The sequence below is a fragment of the Prunus mume genome, linkage group LG8 (genome assembly GCF_029339155.1).
Source record: "Prunus mume cultivar Tortuosa linkage group LG8, ASM2933915v1, whole genome shotgun sequence".
Lineage (NCBI taxonomy): Eukaryota > Viridiplantae > Streptophyta > Magnoliopsida > Rosales > Rosaceae > Prunus > Prunus mume.
In genome coordinates this window covers 23,912,419-23,926,309 of record NC_142705.1, presented here as the reverse complement: position 1 = coordinate 23,926,309, position 13,891 = coordinate 23,912,419, and the positions used below count along the sequence as shown (strand labels likewise).

General features: G+C 36.3%; 1 protein-coding gene across 1 annotated transcript; it reads left to right on the top strand.

Annotated features, from left to right (window-relative positions):
* The first annotated feature begins 8,350 nt into the window (after window positions 1–8,350).
* On the top strand, window positions 8,351–13,634 carry LOC103338957 (aquaporin SIP1-2). Its single transcript, XM_008242230.2, is given in 6 exon segments — window positions 8,351–8,550; window positions 8,797–9,192; window positions 9,531–9,578; window positions 9,580–9,804; window positions 13,238–13,339; window positions 13,341–13,634. Coding segments are annotated over 5 exon segments (726 nt in total). The 5' UTR covers window positions 8,351–8,550; window positions 8,797–8,895; the 3' UTR covers window positions 13,395–13,634.
* Window positions 13,635–13,891: the final 257 nt, after the last annotated feature.

Below are 13,891 nucleotides of genomic sequence, written 5' to 3'. Positions count from 1 at the left end.
GGTTTTGAAGTCTGGGTTTACATGCCCTCTTCAAGAACAGCAATCGTATTGTGATTTTATTGCAGTTGTATTGTAGTCATATTGCTTTTGTATTGCTATGGTATTGCTGTATTGATTTTTTTTTGGTGTTTTATTGATATGTTACTGTAATTTAATAGGAATATATGTTGATATCATTTTTCTTTATCTGCTTGTGATTTGAGTAGGAGTTGAGATTATTCTTGGCTGAAGTATTATTTATGATCTCTCTCTCTTTCTCTCTCTCTCTGCTCTTTGTATTTTTCTCAACATTTACGTGTTAATTTAATGTCTGACATTGTTTTGGAACGATAATAATTGTCAATCTCATTGTTTCTTTAAAAGATTGTTGTGAAATTGTTACTTCATTTTCTTCTTTCCTTTGTTTTAATATTTTTTGTTTGGAGAAAAAGAACTCTGTTTTTGTAATCTAAAAGACTAGGTATCTATGTCTCACATCTTGGGACTAATTGAATGTGCTTTTTGATATTGAAAGGAAGCTGGCATCTTTGGTTGAAAAAATGAAGGTGTTACTGCTGAAGTAATTTATACTTGATTTCAATTTTCCTATAAAACTTGTTGACTGGTGCTCAACAAGTTGGGTTTTTGTAGCTTGAGTTGGCTTATAATTTAGGTTCGTTTTTTGCATGTGAGTGTTTTAATGGATTGGATCTTCTACCTGTATGTTTGTCAAATCTCAGTCATGTTTCTGAGATGAGTTGTGCAGTAGTGTTGGTTGAAAATTAATATGTTATTTATTCATTGAAAGCATATTGTTTCCCGATGGTGAGTAATTGACCAAATTATAATTTGCTGCAGTTTTGTCTTGACAATTTATGTTTCTCTATCTTTTTCTTTTCAAATTGCACAAGGAAAAAGCCGCACCCAACTCGTTTCCATGTGAAGAAAAAATTTGAGGTAAACAATTACACAATGTGTTTTAGCTGGTTTGTGCAAACATTGATGTGCAAGTTATACACTGGCATTGGAGACCATTTTGTGCATAATGTAATGTGTAGACAAGGAGTTCTTTGAGATGCCTTCTGAAGACAAAAGCAAAGCTTCTATTATGAAAATGCTAAGCAAACTTGCAGCAAACTGTACACATCATTGATTATACTTGTTATTAGGCCCCAAGAATTAGTAAGGACATAAGATATCATGTATTCTTCTTGTGGAGCCATATGTTTCTAATATTTGTGTAATGTACTTGATATTATTTTTGAGGTCATTATTATAATGATATGAAATTTTCATACATGGTCATTATTTTTTATGTACTATTTATTATATGTAGCAACTGAATATTGTAATAGTTCAACAATTAGAACAATATATAATATGGGAAAGAGAGTACAAAGACATCCATACGGTACTTGTTTATTGTCATTTTATTGCTTTTGCATTGGTTGTCTATTGCTGCTTTATTGCTTGTTTATTGCATTCATATTGCTTTTGTATTGCATGTCTATTGCTACTTTGTAATCTACATGTCATTATAATGGAGTGGAAGCAACTATGGATATCGTCAAAATTAACCATTCTTACATTATCGTCTTTTATGTTTCAAAATTGTCGTATACGTGACTGCCGTATCTTACTCAAGATCCCAAAGTTTTCAAGTAAATTGAATTAAAATTTCATTTAATGGTATCAAAATAATTACATGGTCTCCTATACAATAATATTCAATACAAGTTTTTTATTTCATGTAATCTTAAAAAATGACCAAGTATCTCAAGAATTAACAAATTGAAAACAAAAATCTCCTATGTAATCTCCCTTTTACTCTTGTAGCTGCTCAAGCCTAGTCTTTTAGATTACAAAAATAGAGTTCTTTTTCTCCAAACAAAAATATATTAAAACAAAGGAAAGAAGAAAATGAAGTAACAATTTCACAGCAATCTTTTAAAGAAACAATGAGATTGACAATGATTATGGTTCCAAAACAATGCCAGACATTAAATTAACACGTAAATGTTGAGAAAAATACAAAGAGCAGAGAGAGAGAAAGAGAGAGAGATCGTATAGCCAAGAATAATCTCAACTCTTACTCAAATCACAAGTAGATAAAGAAAAATGATATCAACATATATTCCTATTAAATTACAGTAACATATCAACAAAACACCAAAAAAAAAATCAATACAACAATACCATAGCAATACAAAAGTAATATGACTACAATACAACCGCAATAAAATCACAATACGATTGTTGTTCTTGAAGAGGGCATGTAAACCCAGACTTCAAACCCCCCCAAAATTGGACCAAAATGCTCAAACAATGGCCACCTAATGCCAACACATGCTGTCATATTCAGAAAAGATGGTTTTGTTTGGGTTTGTTTAGATTGCAAAAGGATTCGAAGAGAGATAGAAATTGGGGTTTGGATTTGGGTAGAAAAGAAAACAATGAGGAAGAGGAAGAACTAGGTTTTGAGGGCAAAGCTGTGGGTTTTGTAGGTTGTTCTTGATCTTCTTCTTCGTGAGAAGATGCGTAGTTAGTTCAGTCATATTCAGAAAAGATGGTTTTGTTTGGGTTTGTTTAGGTTGCAGAAGGGATTCGAAGAGAGATGAAATTGGGGTTCGGATTTGGGTAGAGAAGAAAACAAAGAGGACGAGGAAGAACTTGGTTTCAGAGAGAGAGAGAGAGAGAACTAAATTTCAGAGAAAAGTGTTATTGGACAATGTGGACAATAAATATATATTTATAGGTGGTGTTTGCAAAATTTTTGGGGAAGGGCTGATATTTCCACTTGAAACTTAAAAACCAGTGGCATTAAGGGCTATTTCCCATATTTCAAACCATGATGTTGCCCCAATTTTTGATTTGTTTCCACGAAACAATACGTTTGGATTGAGAATGCATAAAGGCCTAACAAAAGGTCTCTCCGAGTAAAATGGGTTTTGGGCCGTTCAGAATTAGAAAACTAAATGTCCAAAGATTGGGGCCCAATGTCAATCTTCTCTAAAAGATTTGACTTTCCCATAAAACTGTTGTTAAGCAACTTTTACCCGGTTAATAGTGTGAGTATCCAAATTTGAACTTGAAGTTGATTTTGACAGCTGAAGAAGACTCAGGTGGCAAAGAAAGGTTAAGCAACCGCATTAAATGAGATTTAAACTGTGAGACTCATCATCATCAACTTGGTAAAACACGGCTAAACACCTGGATCAAAGTGAAATCAAAGTCCATCATTTCACCTGCAAAGAAAGAATAGGCACAAGGGTGAGACATCTCTTTACCAAACGTGCAATTTTAAGATTCAAGAAGTCTATAAATGGAAGCAGAACTTACAATCCAAAGGACAGCCAATCCTAAGAACAAACAACCAATTTGAACAATATTCAAATGCCCTCGACTCAAACACCTTGTCAAAATATCTCACAGCAGACCAAAGCCAAGACTTGAAGCAAATCCTCTCATATTCTTTGAGTTCCCAATTGACAACTCCTGATTGGAACTTCTCCCAAACAACATAATTTGTTTAATTCTTAGTTGACAACTCCTTGGAATTACATTGCTATTGTTTGTAACTTTAATGCTCTGCCAACTTTATTGCTTGGTATGATTTTAGAAGTTGGTCACCAATTCCAGCATCTTTAAAATCAAATTTGTATATATAACCTCTTATATATACTGCATATATTGTTGACAAAATCTCATTGGACACATTGCACTATCTCAAGTAGATTACATTGGTGTCCGAGAAAAGTTGTTTTTGTCCAATATGGTTCCCCTAGGCCTTGTTAGACCTTTTATTGTTTTCATTTGAGTTTATTTAGGTATACTTGGACTTGTAGTTGCTTTCTTGTAACTGCACTGTATTCATCGAACACTTTTTACCTTTATACTTGTATTGTACTTTATGTCCGATATCTAGTTAAAATCTCTATTCCTTTTGAGTTTTATTCCATAGCAAGTGAAATATTGAAGTCCTCTTAGTTGAGGCTTAGAAAAGAACCTATCCAAGCCAGATTCCCCACTTGGAGCACAGTGGTTTTGGTTAGAGGTTAAGATCAAACAAGCGCAATACATTCACTACAACATTTCACCTTTTTATGCTAGGAGAGTGAAACATTAATAGTGGTACACCTAACGCACTTGAGAAAGACCAGTATCTAAGCCCATTTTAGGGCCCAATCTTTCATTTCTTGACCAACAAGTAAACCATAGTAGCCAAAGTATAGCCCGTTAGAAACCTAGGGCATTGTAGTGTTCACCAAAAGCCCACAAATACTTTTGGCATGTACAAAGTTATAATATTCTTCCCAAGTAGCCTATTCTTTGGAATGGTGATGTCCAAGCCCTATATGTGATAACAAGCATTGACAAAAAAGGAACAATAGTTGGGCCAACCAATATGCCACATATCAGTGTTCATTAAGACTTAATTAGGTTGCAGTACATGGAATGGATGTGAAGCTAAGGATTTGTGTTGATATGACACCAATCTCAAAGCTCGATCAGGCCTGCCTTTTGAGTGACCCAAGGCTATAAATTAAAATGAGACCTTTTGTATGTAATCATAGTTTAACATGGAAATGCTTTTTGAGCACGTATATTTTTTTAAAAAAAAACATAGTAGTTTCATTCAACTACATAAAATCATAAAACATAAAAATAAAATAAAAACATCATATTGTTGACAACAACAAAAAAATTAATAATAATAAAACCATCAAACTAGAAAAACTATAAATTTTTCTTGAAGGAAGTGTTGGATTAATTGCATATTTACTACTCCAAAGAAAATTAATAATTTTTAAAAATGAGGCCTTGTATTGTTAAAGATTTGAAATCATTTTTATTTGGACTCTTATATTTTTGAATTCTTAAAAAATCACTTTTTATATGGGCCTAAAATAATTATATATAATATATACATATATTAAACTTTTTGGGGCCTCTTGGTCAAAGGCCCTAGGTCGTCGCCCTTGATCTCAAGTACACAAAACACTTTCATTTGATTCTAAGCAGCTGTCATATTAGGGTTTTTAACTGTAGAGGTCCCTGAACTTCACCTCGAGTTGCAATTGGGTCTCCAAACTTTTTTTCGAGGCAATTAGGTCATCCAACTCTCTCATCTGTTTCAATTGAGTCATTCGGTCAATTTGGCATTAATTTGATGGCTAAAACCGTCCATCTCAATTAAAATATTTTAAATTTTTAAAAATGAAAAAAAAAACTGAAAAAGTGCAAAAATAAAAATAAAATAATAAATAAATAAATAAACTTAAAAATAAAAAATAGAAATCCAAATCTCTCTCTCTCTCTCTCTCTCTCTCTCTCTCTCTCTCTCTCAGGTCACCCTCTCTCCTACAACACATTCTCCCTCCTCTTTATCTCACCCCCTCAACACCCAGATCCCAACCCAACCTACAACCCACCCCCATCTCCAGAACCCCAACCCTCCCCCAAAAAGATGCAAAGTGTTCGATTTTTTTTTCTTTTTCAATTTTTGAATTTGCAAGAGAGAGAGAAAGAAAGAGAGAGAGGATCTGGATGGGTCTCAAGTGAGGCTGGGTGGATCTTGGGTGGGGATGAAGGTGGTTGTATGGTGGCATTGGGCTTGGGGGTTTTTGAGTTTTGGGGTTTTGCCTCTGATGGCTTCATCCTTCCTAAAAGTCGAATTGTGGTTGTTGAGTTTTGTGGTTTTGTGGGGTTTTGGCTCTGATGGTTACACTCTCATAACCAGGATCGTTGAGTTGGGGGTTTCTGAGTTTTGGGTTTGGTGGAGAACAGGGACAGAGCTAGCTAAGGCTCACTGGGTGCAGATGCCCTACTCATCCACTCGAAACCATGAACCCAAACCCATCAATTGATAACAAAATTCATTCACACTCCCCAAACCATATCTCTGCCAAACCCACTCAAATTGTTTTCTTTAGTTTCCCTTGTTATTATGGTATATACCAGAGCCAGAGGTTGCTAGGATAGTACCTCATGATTCTTGCTTTCGGGGATGAAGGTGGTTGTATGGTGGCATTGTTCTTCCATGGCTGAATTTAATGAGGTTTGCCATTTGCGATTTTGTGTTTCTTTTTCTCTACTCTATGTTTCATGTTTCTAATTGGAACAAAGCCACTGGTGTGGCTTCCGGGAATTATCATAAAGCTCCAATGGTTGTTTGAATTTGAGAGGTTGGGTAAAGAGATTGAGGTGAGGGGGTGTGGTTGCCAAGGGTTGGGTAAAGGGAGAGAAAAGGAGGATTAAAAAATTTAGCCTTGCCTTGCTTTCGGTTGTCACAGCTCTGTGCTCAATGCTCCTGTACTTTCCATCGCTCCATATTTGTCAAAGCAAAAACAAGTATGAAGCTCAAAGAAAAAAAATATTATTATTCTCTTTTATAGTTCAATTAGGATTACTTTGCATTTGGTTTCACCCACTACTGAAAGAGTGTTGACCACCAGTTATCATTGTGAAGCTTTAATGAGATGCCCCCATTGAAATTTTTTTCTTGCTCTGTCCCTGGTGGAGAAGGCTCTGAAGATGGAGGTGGGGTGATTAGGGTCGATGATGGATGAAGAAGGTGGAGTTGGGGTCAATGATGGATGAAGAACTCGAAAGGATGCTTTTACCCACTTATTTTGAAGGACAAATTGACAGAGTTAGACGGTAGGACCCAATTAGAACTGTTTGTGGAGTTAATAGATGTAATTGCCTCAAAAAAAAGTTCTGGGATCCAATTGCAACTCGAGGCAAAATTTAGGGACGTCTATAGTTAAAAACCAGACATATTATTTCTGCCTATTCCTAAGAGTCTTAATATTAGTTGTGTGTGTGTGTGTGTGTGTGTGTGTGTGTGTGTGTGTGTGTGTGTGTGTGTGTGTGTGAGAGAGAGAGAGAGAGAGAGAGAGAGATCTCCTAAGTGTTCTCTAGTTTTTGGCAAATATGTTGTATATACCACATATTTGGGATGGCTTTGATTGTGCCTTCATCTTGCTGGCCTGCTCTTTGATGTGTTATTGTTTGGTCATGGGAGATATATTGTTCATTGGTTTGTTGAGGGTGTGGGAGCAAATATTCCGGCTTCCAATCACATTGTGCCACGTGGACAAGAAGAATATCTCCTAGGTCAATTAATTGAGCCCATTTATTTGGCCAATTAATTGATACTAAAAATAGGGATATTATGTTTATTTGGGAATATAATCACCAATTAAAAGATAATATCACCAATTTAGGATATTATCTTATTTTGGAGATATTATCACCAATTAGTGATTTGATCCAAATCAAATCCCTAATTGACACAATCTCCCTGAAACACATAGCCACATTCAACACATGAGGTAATTCCAAAACCAAGCAAATATCCCGAAACCTCTCTCTCTCTCTCTCTAGCCGACGGCCTCCCTAGTTGCCATCCTCTCCAATTTTCATCTCTCCCACACAGCCAAGTGCCGCCACACATGGTTCTAGCCACCTGGCTCTCCCTGTGAGAGAAAAACTTTGTACCCTTTTTAGCTATTGTTTCTCAAAGATTCAATCGAACTAACTTAGACATCGGAAGACCTTTAGCTAATACCTACCGGATGTGGTCTTTTACTCTTATTTGTTTCGTAAGAACCGAGAAAGATAGATAAGGAAGCTCAAAAGATGAAGGATCTACACGAGAATATTCTCCCGTGAGAAATTTGCACAAACAGAGGCTATAGAGTGACTAGGTGGTGCTCTCTACGTTATGTCCCAAAGGAAGATTAACGACATTTGTTTTTCCTTTTTGTCAATGTTAATTAAGTTCTTTAGTTTTAATCTTGTTTGTTCAAAAAGTTCAGAAACTCTATTTAGCTGTATATGTTATTTTTCTCTCATAATTTTAAGAAACTTTGTTGAGTTTGCTAAGTTTTTCTCCTACATATCTTTTCAGCTCTTCGGCTAGGGAAGGTTTACCTATGTCCGCTGCTAATGAGATGACTCCCTTTACAATATTTGTTTTTTTTTACTTTTTTTTTTCATTGATCTAATAAATTTCTGTCATCATTTATAAATAAATAAAAAAGTAGTAGCCAAATTGTTTATTTTATTTTATCATTAATTAATTTAGAAAAAGTGGTTTATTATTATTTTTGTTTATGTGGAATCCACATCAGCCAAAAAACATAAATTGGGCTTACATCTGCCAGGGGTTTTTAGAAGTTCTTTTTTTTAGCAGAGATTTTTAGAAGTTGGTCTAGTAATATAAAATGACTGAAAACTTGGTTCCCTGTTTGTAGTTGTTTTCTCCTCCTTGCTCATAAAAAAGAAGAAGAGCTTTTACGAATAAAAAGGTCCAGCAAAAGCGAAAGAAGAAAGTAATAAATACATGGGCCCAACCCCAACCCAATCCTAGTAGTGAAGTGAGAAAGCACATTTCCAACAACTGAGAGAGAGAGAGAGAGAGAGAGAGAGAGAGAGAGCGTGCAGGATTTGGAAAAATCTTCTTCTGCCTGCTAACTCTATAACCGCCTACTAGTCTCATTACATCAGTCTGGGATCTTCATCATCTCCTCTCCTCCAACCAATTTGTTTAATTCATTTCATTAGGTCAGTTACAATTACATTACATTACATTACATTACATATGAATCATCACGCTTTATACCAGTCAGTCAGTCAGTCTGTCTGTCTGTCAGTCAGTCGGTTTCTCACTCAATTATTTTGTCAATTTCCTTTTGTATATTATTTTATTATTATAAACTCCAACAAGGCTGCTTGCTTGAATCTTGAATCTTGGATATCCTTGAATCTTGAATGAATGTTGATGGTGTCTTCCCTTCTGCCTTTGACCAGATAGATAGACAAAGCAAAGACATCTGCTTCTGCTCATATTTTTACTTGGAAAGACAACAACGAAGAAGAAAAGAGATCAGATATCAGATATCAGAAGAGATGGGTGCGATTAAGGCAGCTGTTGGAGACACTGTGCTCACCTTCTTGTGGATTTCCTGCGCATCGACGCTTGGCCTAGCCACCAGCTTCATCGCAAATGCCGTTGGGGTTCAGGACCTTCCATGGCTGCCGCTCTTCATCACCACCGCCCTTATCTTCGTCCTTGTGTTTGTCTTCACCTTCCTCGGAGACGCCTTGGGTGGGGCCAGCTTCAACCCCACTGGCACTGCCTCCTTTTACGCCGCCGGCCTTGGCGCCGACACCCTCCTCTCCATGGCCCTCCGCTTCCCTGCTCAGGTCACCTCACCCTAAACCCGAAGCCTTCCTTACTAATTAATCTCTCTCTCTCTCTCTCTCTCTACTCGGTTTTGTTCAATTCTTATTGCCCATATCAAAACTATGCAATGCATCATTTAAGAATTTATCATCTGCTGCTGACTGCTCTGCTGTTGCAATTTAACTAACAGAATCTGCTCTGCTCTGCTCATTATTGCAAAAAGGAAACTCACTTTATGCCTTGTTCTCAACCAATGGATGTATAGAAAAGAACCCAAAATGATTCTAGGCTGCTTAATATAAAAATCTAATTAACGATCAAAATTGTATATAAAATACATCTCTCTTTTCTTGCACAGGCTTTGGGTGCTGTGGGTGGAGTACTAGCCATTAACGAGGTCATGCCACAGCAAGTACAAGCACATGCTTGGAGGGCCTTCATTAAAAGTTGACGTGCATACTGGAGCTATCGCTGAGGGGCTATTGACTTTCGTAATCTCCTTTCTTGTCCTTGTAATCATACTCAAGGGTCCTCGTAGCCCAGTTTTGAAGATGTTGCTACTTTCTGTGGTCACTGTCACATTGGTTGTTTCCGGTTCTGTCTATACCGGCCCTTCAATGAATCCAGCCAATGTAAGTAAACCATGCTCTTCTTTTTTTTTTTTCCCCATTAATCATAGTTATAATGTCATTCTTTCTCTTCTGCCTATACCATATTGATTCCTTGCAGTAGTAGGAAACATATTAAATTTAATACAGCATCACTATAAAAATCTTACAATAATGGTTATACTTTCCCTGTGCTATGTGTACTGCTTTTTTGATAACTCATCCTTAAGATGTATGTTTTACTATTGGAACTCATGTTTAAGAAATTTATTGTTTCCCCTTGATCCATTACGAGGATGGGATATTTTCTATTGTAGTAAATGAGATACGCTATATCAGATTGGTGGTGCTTATCATAATACTAAGTGTGTTTGGTTACTATCATTGAACCCCTTGAGATATCTTTCTTTATTCTTTGACATTGCTATTATGCTCTTCGGCTTTTGTTTGTTTGGTAGTTGTCAATATATGATTTATGGGACACATGGACAAAATGGAAATGGCATCTTCCTGTCTGTCAAGCAGAGTAATAAACACAATTATGCTAAAAATATATAAAAGCTACAGGAGAGGAGAAAAAGGAGAAATGTATATCCTCTTTGGCTTCTATTTCAATGTACTTTCTATCTTCCTTATAAATGCCTTAGTGCCTCCTTGCACTATCACCTTTATTTTCCCCACATTTTTGGCGTTCACCCTCTCGAAAAAAACCTCTCCAGCCACTACTCTTTGTATGCTTCGTGTGTGTGTGCAGTGGTGGAGCCACTCCTAGGCCATGAGTAATAATATATAGAATTAGTGATAGACAACTTATAATTTAAGTTAATGGCCCCTCTAAAACAAAGTAGACATGTTTAATTTAGAAATATTTAGCTCTCACATGTATCTTGAATACTTGGGTGTTTGATATACTTGTATTTTCTATTTTGGCCCCCCCAACTTTACAATTCTAGCTCCACCCCTATGTTCATGCGTGAGAGAGAGAGAGAGAGTTGTGCATAAATATTAGAACATGTTTATTTTCATCTGATTCATTGAGTTTGAATATGCAACATTATCAGAGATTAAAAAAATTTATGGCCATCTTAGATTAGAAGTTAGACAAACGGAAAGAGAGACATAGGAAGAGAGTTGCGCACAGATTTTAGGAACTTTGTTTATTTTCATCTGATTCATTAAGTATGAATTCCTCTTCTAGTTCTATTTCTGTTATTTTACTATGGCCATCTTCTGTTCTTAAGTTCGACATAAATAACTCTTCAATTTGTTCGTGACAGCATTCCATTAGTAGCATTAGTTTCAAAATTCTGTTGGTTGTAATATATCACTGGAAAAGTATTACAACAATAGAATGTAAGGACTGCTGTATTTACCACATTAGTGGTATTTCCGTAATGGTTATAATATTTTTTTGATAGGACCTTAACGGTTAAAATATAAATGCCAATGTTTCCTTATTGTTTAAAAAGTTCCTCTCTACTTTCCCCTATCTGGAACTATTTTCCCAGTTTGAAAAGTCAAGCCACAAAAGATTGTAGGGTTGGGCAGGTAGTCCAAGTCCGCGAAGCGGGTTTGGGGAATTTCTGAGTATAATAGAAGTCAAGGCACAAATGATTTCATTTTCTTGAAGTATCTCTCTGTATCGCTGTTATGTTTAGATTTTAAACAGTGAAAATTGTGGGTAATGAAGGAAATACAGGACTGAATAGGCTAGTGTGAATACATTAATTACTGTCTCCTTGAAATGTATTTTGTTTTCTTCTTTAAATGAAAGATAATCTTCCAGGGACAAAGAGAGTAAGATGTATTAATTGGTGAGTTTCTAACTTCAGTTGAAAATACTTTTCTATTTAAAATCTAAGGAGAGCTTCCAGTTAGGTTTATTGTTTGAATTAGTGTATGTCTGATGATGTTTTGCCTCTTCTTAATTTTGATCTTGTATTCTAGGCCATTTGTAAATGCTTTGTTTATCTTTTGACAAGTCATTTGGTGAATGACAAATGCTTGACTTAGACTGACTAATAGTTGAAATGAAAGAAACTCAAAATCTTAAATGCGTTGATGACTTCTTAATCCAGAGAAAGTTGTTGCCAATTTGTTCAATCTAAGATTTCAAGCCATTAATAGCCCATTTCCCTATCTATCTATTTGACGACATTGAAAGGTTACTGCATTAGTTGATGAGGAATTTTGTCATCTCATATTGAATTTAATGTTGGATAATTGGTCTCATCAGTTTGGATTTACAGGAAGGGGAAATTTTAGAATTAGTGTTGTAGGAAAATTCAACAAGTATGGTGTCTAGGATGAGAAATATGGTGGGGTTTGATCTTAAAGTTGATAGTGGAGGACTAGTCTTGTTTTCGTTCCATGAGATATAACTTTTTTACATTACACTTCTTCAGTTACTAATGGCCTTCCCGAAAAAGCAGAGTCTGAACTTTAGTGGTCTTAAGTAAGGAGGATGGAGGTTTAGGTGTGGCCAATTTGAGTGAGAGGAATAAAGCTTTACTTGCTAAGTGGTTATGGAGGTATCCGAGGGAAACAAGTTTGTTTTGGCATAAGATGATAAGAAGTAAATATGGGGAGGCTACTAACGGGTGGGATGCAAACCTTTTAGTGAGAGGCTTAAGTTGTAGCCCTTGGAAAGATATTTCCTTCAGGTTTCCTTTATTTCTGTTGTGAATTTGTAGCAGGCAACAGGGAGAGGGTGATGTTCTGGGGGGATTGTTGGTTGGAGGTTGGACTGTTGAAAGAACTGTATCCCAGATTATTCTGACTGACCAGAAAACATCAAAAGAGTATTTCATGTTTTGTGGATCCTTCTTTGTACCATTATAGTTGGAACTTTGGTCTTAGGAGAAATCTGAAAGAGGGGAGATAGCTGAGATGGTCGGGTTACTAGATAAATTGGAAGGGGCTCGCTTGTTTCACTCAAGAACAGTGCATGTACAATCTTCATCACTTCAAATAGTCTAGACCTTATATAGTTCTGATACATGCCGTAAATTTTATAGGCAAAGACTGATCGTTCATTGTTTTGGTTATTCCCTCGTGGGAAGAGATGGCAATTTTATGTGTTGAGTTGTGCACCTTGGACAAGTTTCCTTTGGATTGTAGTGAACTGACTTCACTTTACAGCTGTTAAGGTACTACAGCCATTATCCCTTTGTTCATTTCTTTTGGTTGAATAGTTTTCAAAATCTGAATCCTCTGTTGGATTGATTTATGAATGGAGAAGCAAATGGCTTGGCAACTGAATTATTTATGATATTTTTTCTTTTGTTTTTTGGTCAAGCTATTTCTCTCTTTTCTAAATCTGTTGCTGTTATTCTTTTGTATCATTTGTTTTTAAATCAAATAATATTAGATCTTTTTGTGTGTATCATCAATAGGCCAATCATCAACTATCCAAGCTTTGTGGCCTTATAAAATGTACTACTTGTCATGTTCGCAGGCATTTGGTTGGGCATATCTAAACAATTGGCACAACACATGGGAGCAGTTTTATGTTTATTGGATTTGCCCCTTCATAGGAGCAATATTGGCTGGTTGGATTCTTCCGAGCTGTCTTTCCCCCCCTACCTGCCAAAGGCAAAAAGAAGAAGGCCTGAAGAGAAGAGGCGAAGTGGGGTAGCTTCTTTCTGGTCATTTTCATCAGAAGATAAGGAGGACCTTAGGGTTGGTAAACCTGTCTTCAAATTGTGGATAAAATAAAATGACTGTCTAGTCAAAGTTGTGTTCTGACGTTGGCATTCTTTATGCACGTGCTGGCAATGAATTTCAGCGTGTTCAACAAGAGAGCATTGATAATAGCTGGGTTAAATGGCAGGCGTTGCCATCCGTTCATTAGATATTTCTCCCTTCCAGCTCTGTTTTCTGCCATCCTTTTTTTTCTTCTTCCAGATTTTCTGCCATCTTTTTGATTGATCTACTTTTCCAAGCGATGCCCGATATAGTACATGAGGCATTTGGAAACGCCCACCGTGATATTCTTTGATTGGGGAATGTTTGTGCATGCGTGCGTTAGGTGGGCAAGCACCTTTGGCATTTTGGTATGTTCAACAGGTAGATAGATAGAAGAAATAAACAGACATGGGTCAGACAACAG